General features: G+C 51.5%; 1 protein-coding gene across 3 annotated transcripts in view; it reads left to right on the top strand.

Moving 5' to 3' along the window:
* The window catches only part of MPRIP (myosin phosphatase Rho interacting protein), a 151,452-nt gene that overhangs the window by 69,185 nt on the left and 69,116 nt on the right, over positions 1–13,151 (top strand). For all 3 annotated transcript variants that reach the window (XM_077746830.1, XM_077746829.1, XM_077746828.1), the window contains exon 4: positions 12,495–12,646. In XM_077746830.1, the coding sequence (XP_077602956.1) occupies positions 12,495–12,646 (152 nt within the window). The remainder of the gene's footprint in view (positions 1–12,494; positions 12,647–13,151) is intronic.

A 13,151-nucleotide genomic window follows, 5' to 3' on the forward strand; every position in this document is an offset into this window, starting at 1 on the left:
ACAGCAGTTAAGTCCTGTGTCCTTGACAGGACACGAAGGGGGCTTTACCTCTGTAGACCCCTCCCCCAAGCCCTAACCCCAACCTAACCGTGACACAAATGTCAAATTCCAGTTGACAGATATTTACAAAGTATCTGGCCAGTCAGGGTTATCACAAATAAGGCAAGTTTAAGAAACTGTCACAGCCAAGAGGAGCCTACGGTGACATGACAAGTAAAGGTAATGTGGGATCCTGGAACAGAAAAGGTATGTTAAGAATAAGCTAAGAAAATCTGAATAAAGTAGGGACTTTAGTTAATAATCATAGATCACTATTGATTCATTAATTATAATAAATGTACCACACTAGTGTAAGGTGTTAATAATTGAGTTAAATGGGTGTAGGGTATATGGGAACTCTATACTAGTTTCATAACTTTTCTGTAAATATAAATCTATCCTGAAATAAAAGTTTATTTAAAAAAATGTTTTTAAGTACCATAGAAACTTGGAGAAAGAGGAAGTCTAGATTGGGAAGCCAGGAAAGGCTGGGAAATGAGGTGCCAGTGGAGTTGCCCTTGAAAGAAGGACGGACACCACCCCCTGGCCAGGAAGCCCAGGCAGGTGTGCGGCCTTAGACGAGTAGGTCCGGGATAGTGAGAGCCAGGTTGGAAAGTGGGTAGGCGTGGGTCATGATCGCAGCATCAGGGGCTTTCCCGCCATCTCCCAGTGGCCCTGGGTGCCCTCCACCGTGACCTGTTTATCCAGGAGCCTCTGTTTCCTGTCTCTATGGCAGGAGGCCTGGTGATGGCGAGGAACTGCACTGGGGGATGAACCTGGAGTCCCTCTTGGGACTAGCTGTGCTCTATTAACAAGGCTCTTTCACAGTCTTGTCTGATGAAACCAAGGCAACAGGACTGAAACCGGGGGACTGAGGATGGACGCCTCCGTCAGCAGTTCCCTCAGCACTTGGAGGGAGGGCTGGCAGCCTTCCCACCTCCCCGCTTCCCCTCAGGTCCCAGGCCGGGTGTGATGTCGGGCCTGTGCTCTGGTCCCCTGCTATTGGGCCTGCCCCCCACACCTTCCCCGCACCTCATCCCTCACTCCTGCTTACCTGCCCCACCCTGAGCCCCTCCATCCCTGCTCCTGCTTCATTTTCCACCCTGGCCCATACCCACGGCCTGATACTGTATTTTACCTGCTGATTCCAGCCTGGGCGGTCAGCCCCATGAAGCCAGAGATTCGTTTTCTTCAGTGCTGTGTTCCTGATGCCTAGAGAGCATGCCAGGCACATAGTAGGTGCTCCCTACATACCTACTAAGTGGATGGGCGCTGTTTGTAGTAGCTGCTTTGCTTTGCTAGGTGGTTTTGTTCTGTGTATCCACAGTGGAGATGATGCCAGCCTCAGATATGTGGGGACAAAATGTTCACTTACTGAAAAGAGCTTTAGTAAATACCCTCCTTCATCTCTAGCTGAACTCTGTCTCTGCAGCTCCTGCCCCCTTGAGCGTAGCCTGTCTGTGGGGATCTTGCCAGACAGGTCTGATCCTGGCACCACGAGAAGCCTTTAAGACATTTGACGTCTTGGCAGCCTCATACCCTGCTTCCCACAGGCTGTGTTCATACCTTTATTTTAGCGCCACCCTCCAAATGGTGGGTGCTGCGTCTTACTCATCACTGTCCCCAGGACCTGGTATCCAGTGCCTGTTTGTTGAATTACTGACTTTCAGAGACAGCGGCCCTATTCTGTATCCCTGGCCCCTTCAGTCTATTCCTGTAGGACTTGATCTGGGACCCTTGTCTCCACTGCTTGCCACTCCTATGAAACAGCTTCTCTTTATTACTGGCCTTTGTTGAGCACCGTCCTCTAGCCACCTTCTCTGTGCTCCTTCCTCTGGGGGAAGATGACCTCTTTGGACTGGGGCGGGGGCTGCCTGGAGAGGCATTTTGAAGCAGGCAGGGATTGCCGGGGAGCAGAGGACAGAGCTGCTGCTGGGGCCATGCATCAGTCGCCAGGCCCCGCCCCACCCCCACGCACAAGGAGCGGGGCATTTGTGTTGGTGGCACCAGCCCTAGTCTTTCTGCTCCCAGCTCACATGACTGTCCCCCCTTGTCTCCAGGAGGCTGCCTGGTGGCCCTGGGCTTCATGGGCTTGGGGTTAGCTCTGCCCATCTGCCTCTGTGCCCCTGGGTTGTCTGACCCCTCAGGGCCCTGCTTTGTTGCCTGCTGGATACCTCATGTCTCAGACCTTCCACTCTGATGGACATGATCCTTTCCCAGAAGGAAGCTCTTTCGGTTGAGAAGTGACACAGACTTTCCTTCTGGTCTGATCATTTATTTCACTACCCCAAATGGGGTCATTCTTTATTTTCTTTTTATTTACCTTTATCACCATGAGAATGAAGTGAGCTTTACTAAGGGAAACCTGTTGACCTGTTCTCACCTCCCCCGCAACTCCCCCACCCCACCACCGCCGCCACTGCACCAGCCAAGCACAGTGAGTGCCTGGCATTAAATAGGTGCTCAGTAAATACCTGCTGTCTATTCCTAAACATTTGTCTAGCCAGCTCTAAGGTGATTACATGGACTTTTAGGCAGGGTCTTTCCTTCACTATCAGTAGATGGGTTTAAAAGTGTAAAGAGGAACTAGAGTCAGAGCCCCGACAACTTAGGCAGGGGCCAGAGCTCCACAGTTGTGAGTCAGACAGGTGATCATGTACTTCCTCCAGGAGTCTCCTAGGTCAGCTCCCAAAGACTGTAGGGCATACCAGGAGAAGAGGTCAAGACAAGGGACATTTGTGCAGGTAGGCAGGCAGCAGAACTGGGGAGGAGGGGGCTTAAGATGCCAGGTGGAAACCAAGGAAGGCAAAACCATAAAGGCAGGATTTAGTGGTTCTGTTGTGGGGGGAGGAGATTGATTTACTTCGAGGTTTGGAGCTAAGGAAGTATGCTTGCAGCTCTGGGGTGAACTTGGCCAATGTGCTAAACCATACTAATCCTGTTCAAGTCAAGAGGCTCATACCTGAAACGGATTCTCATTTGTACATAGTTTGTACCTGAGATCACCACACCTTCCAGGAAGATAGTTCTTATGCTGTCCAGGCCCAGCCGTGCATGAAGTACTGACACCCTGGAGGAAAGTATTGATCTCCAGCAGGATTCTGGGCTCCATACTTTGTGGGGAGAGGCGCTGCTCCTACCCTCGAGGTGAGGATTGGAAATGGGGAGAGGTAGGAATAGGAAGCTGGAGGGTGGGAGGGCTGAGATTCATGCCCACTGAGGCCTCTGTTCTGTACCCACTGGGGAGACCGCACACGAGGCCCCTGTAGGCTGGGCTTGAGTTGGCCAGTCTCCATCTCTGGACAAAGGGGCATGTTAGCAGAAACGATGCAGTTCTGTCTGCCCGTTGCCCTGTTTCTGTTTCTACTGTTCATGTTGCTGTTACTCCCAAGGGAATCCAACTTGGCCTGGACAGTTGGTTCTTTGTGAGTGTGTGTGTGCATGTGTACATGTGTGTGTCTTCAGACACGCATAACACAAAACTTCACAGCTTAACTGTTTTCAGTGGCATTAAGTACATTCACACTGTTGTGAAACCATCAGCATCATCTGTCTCCAGAACTTTATCTTCCCAAACTGAAACCCCATAGGAATTAAACACTAATACTTGTCCTTTTGTGTCTAGTGTATTTCACTTCACGTAAGGTTTTCAAAGGTCCGTCCATGTTACAGCATGTGTCAAAATTTCATTCCTTTTTGTGGCTGGATAACATTCCCGTGTGTGTGTGTGTCTCCATGTGTATGTCCATCAGTGGACCCTTCAGTTGTTTCTCCCTTTTTGCTATTGTGAATAATGCTGAAATGAACATGGGCATACAAATATCTGTTCCAATCCCTGCTTTTGGTTCTTTTGGGAATATATCTAGAAGTGGAGTTGCTGGATGATAGGGTAATTCTGGTTTAATTTTTTCAGTAACTGCTAAACTGTTTCCCACAGTGGCTGTACCACTTTATCTTTCCACTAGCAATGCACAAAGGTTTCAGTTTCTCCTTATCCTTGCCAACACTTGTTGTTTTCAGGTTTTGGGGGGTTTTTTGTTTTTTTTTTTCATTAAAGCCATCCTGGTAGGTGTGAGGTAGTATCTCACTGTGGTTTTGATTTGCATTTCCCTAATAACTGATGTTGAGCATCTTTTCATGTGTTTCTTGGCCACTTTTCTATCTTCTTTGATGATATGTCTATCCAAAATTTAGCTCATTTATTGTTGTTGTGTTTTTTTTTTTGCTGTTGAGTTGTAGTTCTTTATATATTCTGCATATTGATCCTTTATCAGATGTGTGATTTGTAAGTATTTTTTTCCATTCTGTGGGTTGCCTTTTCACTCTTGTGATAGTGTCCTTCAATGCACAAAAGTGTTTAATTCTGATGAAGTCTCATTTCTTTCTCTAATTGCCTGTGCTTTTAGTGTCCTGTACAAATCATTGTCAAGTCCATTGTTCAAAGCTGTTTGTCTTAGTCGTCTTCTAAGAGTTGTATATTTTTTGCTCTTATGTTTGGGTCTTCAATTCAGTTTGCGTTAATTGCCATGTACGGTATTTTGGGCCCTTGGTCCTTGTAGAGTCCTGCTGTCATCCTGGTTGGGGGAGTGAGGAGGGTAAAAGGTGCTCTTCCCTGTGTTCCCTGGCCCCCAGTCTCAGAGCAAGGTGGGCCTTGGCTGGACGGTGATGGCTTCCTGAGGAGAGCTGAGGGCGCTTGGCTGCTTGGTGGGAGCCTCGGCGTCTTCGCTGCCTGGCCAGCGACCCAAGCCCGCAGGCCAGTCTGGCACAGCAGGTGTGAGAAGGAACTTCCCAGCATTGGCAGCAAGTGAAAAAGGTCCTTGTTGTATCCTTTTCTCCCTTAAACAAAAAGAAGTTTAGCCAACCCTAACAATGCCCCACAAAGACAGGGAGTTTGGCTGGTTGACAGAGCCCTTAGTGGGTCATTTCGACAGCACCCCACGGACTCCCCGCGTGTGCTGTACTGGGCTGAGCAGCTCCCAGGCTGCAGCCCCAGTGTGGCCACGGCGCTGGGCGCAGCTCCCGTTGCTGCTCGGGGTTAGACCGTGTTCCCCTATTTGTGGGCCCCTTTCTGCTGAATCCATGGAAGCCCCGGGTGCCTCAGATTGGCCACCCTGCCCTGGTTAGGGCCAGAGCCGAATCTTGAAGGGAACCTCCTAGGGACAGGGCCACCTGCTCACTGAGCGTCATCTCTGTCAGGAGCCACGACCCGGTGGAGCACTCAGCTGTGCCTGCTGCACAGACTCCGGGTGTCAGAGCCTGCACGTTAGCTCTCTGCGGCTGCTTGGCTCACGGCTGCAGGAGATGTAATATGCTGAGGTGGGTTAGGCGTTGGGCAGCTGGGCTCTTGTCCTTTGCCTATCTGGGCTGTGGCGTCCATGTCTGAAACGTGTGACAGGGAAGGGCATCGGGCGCCTTCCAGGCTTGGGTTGAAGGTAGCAGGCTGTGAGCGTTCTTCTGCAGGGGCCTGAGTGGAGCAGCAGGGGTCTTTCAAAGGGCGGCCTTATGCAATTATTTCTGTCCCTGTGCAATGTCTTGTTTTTGTGAGTATACAAATCATTGTCTTTTAGTATGGTAACAGGATTGTACAACCATCACCACAGTCTAACTCTAGAACATTCCCTCCCCCCCCCCCCCCCNTCTACCCCTTCTCTATCATCCCCTAAACTCCCCTCAGGCCTTGGCAACCTCTGAGCTACTTTCTGTCTCTGTCAATTTACTTGCTCTGGCCGTTTCCTACAAATGGGATTATGCAGGACAGCCACACCCACCCCTTGTATTTCATCTTTATCATTTGCTGGCCCCAAGGGTGGTGGCTGCAGACCCTGGTCCTCTGGTGGTCAGGTTCCCTTTCTGGGCCCTGCATCTCCTTCAGGCTAGCTCTTGCACTTCATGCCCCTCAGATGGTGGAGGGCTTATTACCTTTGCACATGGAGCATCTGGCTACCCACTTGACAAAAATGAGATGGGTAAAGTTGGGTGTTCCTGTTTTATAAATACATATTTAAGGACACCTGGATGGCTCAGTTGGTTGGATGTCTGACTCTTGATTTAGGCTATCATGATCCCAAGGTCGTGGGGTGGAGCCTGCTTGGGATTCTCTCTCTCTCTGTCTCTCTCTGTCTCTCTCTGTCTCTAAAATAAAATAAAATATAAAATAGTACATATTTATAAGTAGAATATTGTACATATTACAGAATATTTATAAATAAAGCACAGTATTTATATAATGAATCTGCAATGTAAACTTAGAGGGGTTGATATTTTTCATATATCATTGAAAAATAAGTGCTGAAGCTCATTTTGAATGGTGCCAATGTTTACATATAGAGGAAACTCAAATTAATTTTACTAAGGACCTTACAGTCTATCGTGGAGAACAGATGGGCAGACCCGAAAGTGGACTCAGGGCTACATGCAGGGCTCTTCCCTTCAGAGGGGAGGTGAGGGATGTGAGGCAGGCCTCTCTGGCAGGAGATGGCTATAAAGGAGGCCAGCCTGTTCATCAGTGGGTCACCGAGGCCTGTAAGCTTGGGCAGGACGTGAGGATACAGATCCTGAGGGCCTCAGACACGGGGCAAAGAGCTTGGGCTTGAAGCTGTGGGAGCAGCTAAGGCAGAAAATGGCCAGGCCACATTCTGTGTCTCCCAGAATGAAAGGTCATTCCTAGACCAGTACTGGTGACCACAGGGAGACCAGCATAGTTGAGGCCACCCTAGGCCCGGGTTCTAACTGTTGAACAGTGCTGAGGAGCTGAGTGCCATGCCTGGGAGAAGAGAATCCACAGATCTTCCGGCTGGGTGCCACCTGCTCCGGCACGCCTCCCAGAGGCTCCCAGCGCCCAGACTTCGTCTGGATCAGTGAGCAGTGGGAAAGGGGTGGGTGGGGCACTCCCATGTGGGCCTGCCAGCACCTGGGAGCTTGTGGGGAAGAGAGCAGGTGAAGTGTCCGGTGCTCCAGAGGACAGACACCCCGCCCTACACCCGGCCCCATTGCAGTGTGACAGGGAAACCAGGCTCTGCTCTTTCCCTTTGACGTGGGGCCTGGGAGACACAGAATGAAAGTAAACTGCTCCTCTGCCCTTCGATAAACCCTTTGATTTGGCCTGTCGGTTTCAACAGCCTGTTGTTAGCCATCTTAGGGCCAGTCGCTGGCCTCCAGTGTGGGCTTGAAGGCCTGGCTTTTCCTCCACTCCCAGAGAGAGGATGGCCCATGGGGCCTAGAGTTCCCACCAGTCCAGCCAGGCCAGTCCTCTTCACCCTGCCGGCCCCTTCTCTGTCCCTGGGTGGGAGACATGTACCCAGTGCTTTCCTCCCTTTCCCTAGGGGCACTCAGAGAAAATATATTGAATACATTGTCTTCTCTCCACCACCCCCGTGCTTGGTGGGTTGTGTGTGTGTGTGTGTGTGTGTGTGTGTGTGTGTGTGTGCGCGCGCGCGCACACACGCGCCTTGGGAAACAGCAAGGGAGGAAGCCTGGGTCGTGTGCCAGCCCTGAGCCCTCACTTCCTGTGAACAACTCTGTGAGGTAAGGCATTTCTTTTATTGTGGTAAAATATACACAACATAAAAATGTACTGTTTTAACCAGTCTAAAGCGTACAGTTCAGTGCCATTTAGTGCATTTATAATGTTGTGCAACCATTACCACTGTCTAGTTCCAGAGCTTTCTCATCACTCCAGGCAGAAATCTCATACCCATTAAGTAGTCGCTCCTCATTCCCCACTCCCCCACTCATCCCCTAGCAACCATTAATCTGCTTTCTGTCTCTATGAATTTGCCTATTCTGGATGTTTCATCTAAACTGATTTATACAATATGTGTCCTTTTGTCTCCTGCTTCTTTCACTTAGCATAATGTTCAAGGCTCATCTTTGTTGAAGCATGTGTATTTCATTCTTCTTGTGGTTGAACGCCATTCTGTTGTATGACTAGAATTGATGGACATTTAGGCAGCGTCTACCTTTTGGCAATTGTGAATAGTGGTGCTACAACCACTTGTGCACAGGTTGTTTGAACACCTCTTTTCAGTTCTTTGGGGTGTAAACCTAGGAGCGGAATTGCTGGGTCATACAGCAACTCCATGTTTAACTTTTTGAGAAATTTCCAGAATATTGTCCACAGTAGCGGCTCCAGTTTACATTTGAAGTAAGGAAAACCATTACACCCATTTTATACTTGTGGAAACTGAGGCTTAAAATTGGCAGCTTGCCCAAGGTGACTTAATGTGGTGAGTGGCAGAGCTAGGATTCTGTCCCAGAGGTGGTGCTCTTCTTGGCTCGTGGGTTCTAGAAACATAAAGCCGAGGCTACATTAGGTCTCTGAGCCTTTGTGGGGAAGAAGGGGCTGGGAGTGCAGTCATCTGGCTCCTCCTCTCCTGGGGCAATGGCTTCAAAGGTGACAGGCCCTCATGCTGTACCCCCCAGCCTGGCTGGCCCGGCCTCCTCCTATAGGCAGACTACAGCAGTCAGGTTTCTTGTTGGAGTCCCTAAAGGGCAGAGAGGGGTGCAGAGTCCCAGCTCCCTCCAGAGGAGGCCATTATGAGGCCATGGAAACAGACTTGGTGCCTGAGGACTTGTGGTGGGACCACAGCCTGAAGGACGGTTGTGAGCTGCCCCGCAGACCACGAGGACTGTGGAATACATGGGACGCTGGCCACACGCCTGGCTGGGGGACTTCGCTGGCTTCTTGCCAGGCAAGGCACGGGGGGAGAGAAGTGTGTGGTGGGCACCTACTGGGGCCCCTTGTCCATCCCCACTGCCCTGAGGCCCCTGGCCGAGGTTGGTGGAAGGCCTCTCTGAGCTGTCGGAGGGATTACGCGGGGGTTTGGGTTCACTCCAGTTTTGGACGGGTTCACGGGTGTGTCTTAAGACCCCTTTTCCATGGGTCTTGCCAGTGTCCTTTGAGAACTTGGACTTTGAGGATATTCGTGTAAAGAGAGCTGCTCGTAGGGAGAAATGTGGCCTTGGAGGGCTGAGAAACAGGTGGCCCATTCTACACCTGGATGGCATTTGGTGTCCCACCTCTTTAGAGATGGATTCACGATTCATTAGATTCAGGACTCTGAGGACTCTGAGCAACTTGGCAGTAGCAGGAAGAGCCAAGAGACGGTCTCTGTGATCCTGTCCAGCGCATGTTCCTCTCAGGGCATGGGGGTCCAGCAGTGCCTGGGATGGGCTGCAGTACTTAGCCAAGCTCCCCAGGGGCCACTTTCCTTGTATTTCCTTGAATTTCTTTGTAGGAAATTCAAATCTAACTTCCTTAATCCCAGAGAAAGGATGTGCTCTCTCCTTGGACCGGGCTTAAGCGGCCTGACCAAGCCTCCGATGTGGCCACCCAGAGGCCTCTGTACAGGAGCTTGTGGGAGCCATTATCGTCACCTCTGGGGAGGGTGGGGGAGGGTGTGCTCCTATGTAGGCTTTCCCTGATCCTGCCTGCCGACGCTTTCTGCAGTAACCCTGGGCCCCCTTGTTCTGGGTGACCCCAGACCCCTTTACCACTCTGAGCCCCAGCTTGTACCTCTGGGTGTCAAGCCTGTCAGAGTGCCTTCCTCCTGTGGCTGTCATCAGGGTGAACCTTTAACTGCTTATTCAGAGCCCTGCCCAACCCTGGAAGACAATTAATATTATACTTACCGCAGCAGCTCCTACTGAAAGGTGGTCTTCTTGTTCTTCCTGGAGCACACTCCACTCCTGCTTCTGGCAGCGAGCAGACATGCTGGCTGACCCCTGTCACCAGGCAACACTGCTTTTCCTACTCCTGAAGTGGGTCGTGGGGAGTATGAGAGAACATAATACAGAATGCAGTGCATGCAGTGAAAGGATTGTCCATAATTTTTCATTCTGTGTGCGTGTGCTCATACAACTCTTCTTCCCAAAGTGAAAGGCACTGTTCTCTGTCAGTCATGGGCAGATTAGTTTGAAATACATCAACTATTGCAAGACCTGCACACTGAGTTAAGATTTTGTGAGCACTTCTTTGCCCTGGGGGAAAGCCTTTGTCTCTGTTTGGGGGGTAAATTGGAGTAGTCCCATTCCATCCAAGTCTTGTCTGGTTCTGTAAGCACAGCTACCTAGAGGAAAGGGTCCCCATAATAGCTCTTAATGGCCCCTCCTTGTACATCTGTCCTACTTTTCTCTTCTTTCCCTCTGGCTCTTAGAAACTTGCCTTCTGAAACTTCTAGATCCAACAAGAAGTGGAGGAGGCCTGTTTTCCTTAAAGTGCATGGGTTGGGGGTGGGGGTCTCCAGGTGGTAAGGCTGCTGTGGCAGGATCTTACAAAGCAAGCCTCTGGCAGGTGCCCGGCTGCAGTGGGCAGAGGCTCCCTTGGCCTTTTGTGGGCCAGGGGGCAAATGACTAAGGGCTGGGCTCTCAGCAGGGTGTGGTCACATCCCTAGAGAGAGGCCTTTGTCTTGGCCGTCCTGCTTGGTCACTTTATGCTTACGTGGTCTTTGGCCTTGGGGTCAGTTGACACTGATGCAGCTCTGCCATCTTAGCTGCTGTGTGTGGAGGCCAGAAGAGGACCAGAGCCCCCAGGTGGCCGGAGAGCATCTGGTGACTTTGCTGGCTGAGGACCCATAACCTGGCTGCAGAGCAGAGTTGGATGGCCTGCAGACTGCCATCTCTTTTTTTGAAATTGAGCAAAACTGTTAGGTGCCACTCAGCGTCGTAGGAGACCTGGATTCCTGACCTCTAGAGGTGCAGAGTGAGCAGGGAGCTTGTCAGAGGGAGCTGGCCTTTCTGCTGACAGTGTTGGGGTGAGGGGTTCCCTCTGGCTGGTTGTGGATTGCACCCTAGATATCTGCCCTCGCTTTCTAAGCACGAGGCCTTGGTCAAGCCAGGGAATGGATTGTCAGGGCTCTTTTTTTCTCTCGTCAGCTCTGAGAATGCAGAAGGGTGTGGCCTGCCCCTGCCCTGAGGTGGGGATGGCCATCGAGCCTGGGAGCTCTCTGGAGACCCTTGGTTGAACCAGTCTGTGGTTCATCTGTGGACTAGTGAAAGAGCAGATGCGGATTGGGTATTGGCAGCCCCAGGGGGCTGTGGGAGTATCAGTAAGAGGACACACTGGCCCTGGGCCTGGCATTCAGTGAGCCTCCGGCAAAGTGAGCACCTTCACAGCAGGTCACGCTGGTGCTGGTGAGGCTTCCCCCACAGGTGGAACTGTGGAGACTCAGGCGGAACTATTTTCACAGTGCCTGTGAGTAGGAACGTGGATCACTTTTCAGTTCTTCCTTCTCTTCTGACCGCTGTTGACTCTGCTCCCTTTTTCCACGTGTCTAATAGGATTAGATAATGCCTGCCTCGTAAGTAATATTTAAGGAGGCATGGAATAGGTTGTAATTATGAGATCCTGACGCACAGATAGTAAATAAGCATTCATTTTCTTTGGCCATAGCTTGTTATGGCTTTGCCTTTTATTGACACTTCTAAAAGCTCTTCTGGAAGGAGAATCAAGACCCCATTTTGCACACACACAAAACTGAAGCACAAAGAGGTTGTAGGAATTCTTAGGGTATGGCTGAATGACCAGCATGACCTCGTTCTGCTGCGGGGCTAGCTGGGAAATTTTGCTGGTGGCTGGTGGTCACGTGTCCAGTAAACACAATTACCGTGCAAGAGGGGACAGTGAGCAGTTTCGTGACCTGAGCCCTGGAACAGTAGTCTCTAAAGGTGAGCCCACGAGGTGGTACAGTGAGAAGACAGTATTAGGATTTCTGTTGCTGTGTTTTTATCATCCCCATTTAACTTACCTGTGTGTGTTACGTATGTTATAGTGTAGAAGGTATTGGTGCCAGGGCATAGACCAGTGAGAAAAGTGTCAGAAAATGAAAGAAAAAAAAGTTATTATTTGTTGTGCCAGCGCTGGCCAGGCGGCCTTGTAGCAACTCCTCGTGCGCCTCCTCGGGGGAGGCAGTGGGGCACCTGCCCCTAGTGGGCTTGGCCTACCTTAAAACATTCAGGACATGTGTGGTTCCAGGCTGCCAGCCCCCAGCCTGCCTTCCAGGATATGGCTTCTCTCTGGCCCCCTCCTTGCCTCTAAAAATAACCTTGCTATTTTGGAACCACCTCCTCTGGAGCCTTTTCTCACTGCTCCTGTGAGACCTGGCTCTGGGCCGCCTCTGTCGTCCCAGCTGTCCTCGCAGAGCTGTCCCCTTCCTGTCTCTCGCCCTTCCCCCAGTGCCAGCTGGGATATTGTTCTCCAGCCAGGAAGGAACGTCCAGCTGGCTGTCCTCCGAGAAGAACAGACCTGTCCCCTCTCCTCCCTGGGGATAGGTAGGGAGGAAGTGGGGCCATGGTGCCTCTGTTGTATTTGGGGATCCACACAGCCGCGAGAGGTTCGGGTGCCTGTTGAGGCGACACGGTTGAGAGGGCCTGGGGCTACAGGGACAGGCCATGCTGCCTTACTCTGACCCATGAGTGCTGGCCTCTGAGCGACCCCCTGCGCCATCTTCTTCCTGCAGCCCACAACCCTGCCTCAGGGCACCATCAACATGAACCAGTGCACAGATGTGGTGGATGGGGAGGCCCGGACAGGCCAGAAGTTCTCTCTGTGCATTCTGACCCCTGAGAAGGAGCATTTCATCCGGGCAGAGACCAAGGAGATCATCAGCGGGTGAGTCTGCCCCACACACTTTGGGAGGAGGCGCCTGCCCCCCAGCGGGTTCTCAAACCAGTTCCCTTTGGCACAAATTGGGCAATATTGCCATCCCTTTCTTCATCAAATGTGTCCCTGCTTCTGGGCCCTCACAGAAACTGGTCACCACGCCAGAAACTGGCCTCACCTTCCCCCGGCCTTTGCGTTACCCCCATGTCCACAGACTCGCCAAGGTTGTCTCCTCATGTCCTGTGTACTCAGGCGCCTCCCTCTGCTGGCAGTGCCCGGTTCCGGGGCTGCCTCGTCTTCTTTAGGCCTCTCACTGGTCTTCACACCTCCCCAACCTGTGTCGCACACCTCCCCCACCTGTGTCACTCAACCGTGAGGGGTTCAGTACCCAGAGCTCATCTGACTTTGCCTCTCTCCTCCCTAAAACCCCATTACTTGGCAGGCAAGTCCAAGTTCCTTGGTTGGCTCTGGAGGGGACCCTTCACAGCCCTCCAGCCTCACCTCCACCACCCTT

Source organism: Crocuta crocuta, unplaced genomic scaffold (assembly GCF_008692635.1).
Source record: "Crocuta crocuta isolate KB4526 unplaced genomic scaffold, BGI_CrCroc_1.0 scaffold139, whole genome shotgun sequence".
Taxonomy (NCBI): domain Eukaryota; kingdom Metazoa; phylum Chordata; class Mammalia; order Carnivora; family Hyaenidae; genus Crocuta; species Crocuta crocuta.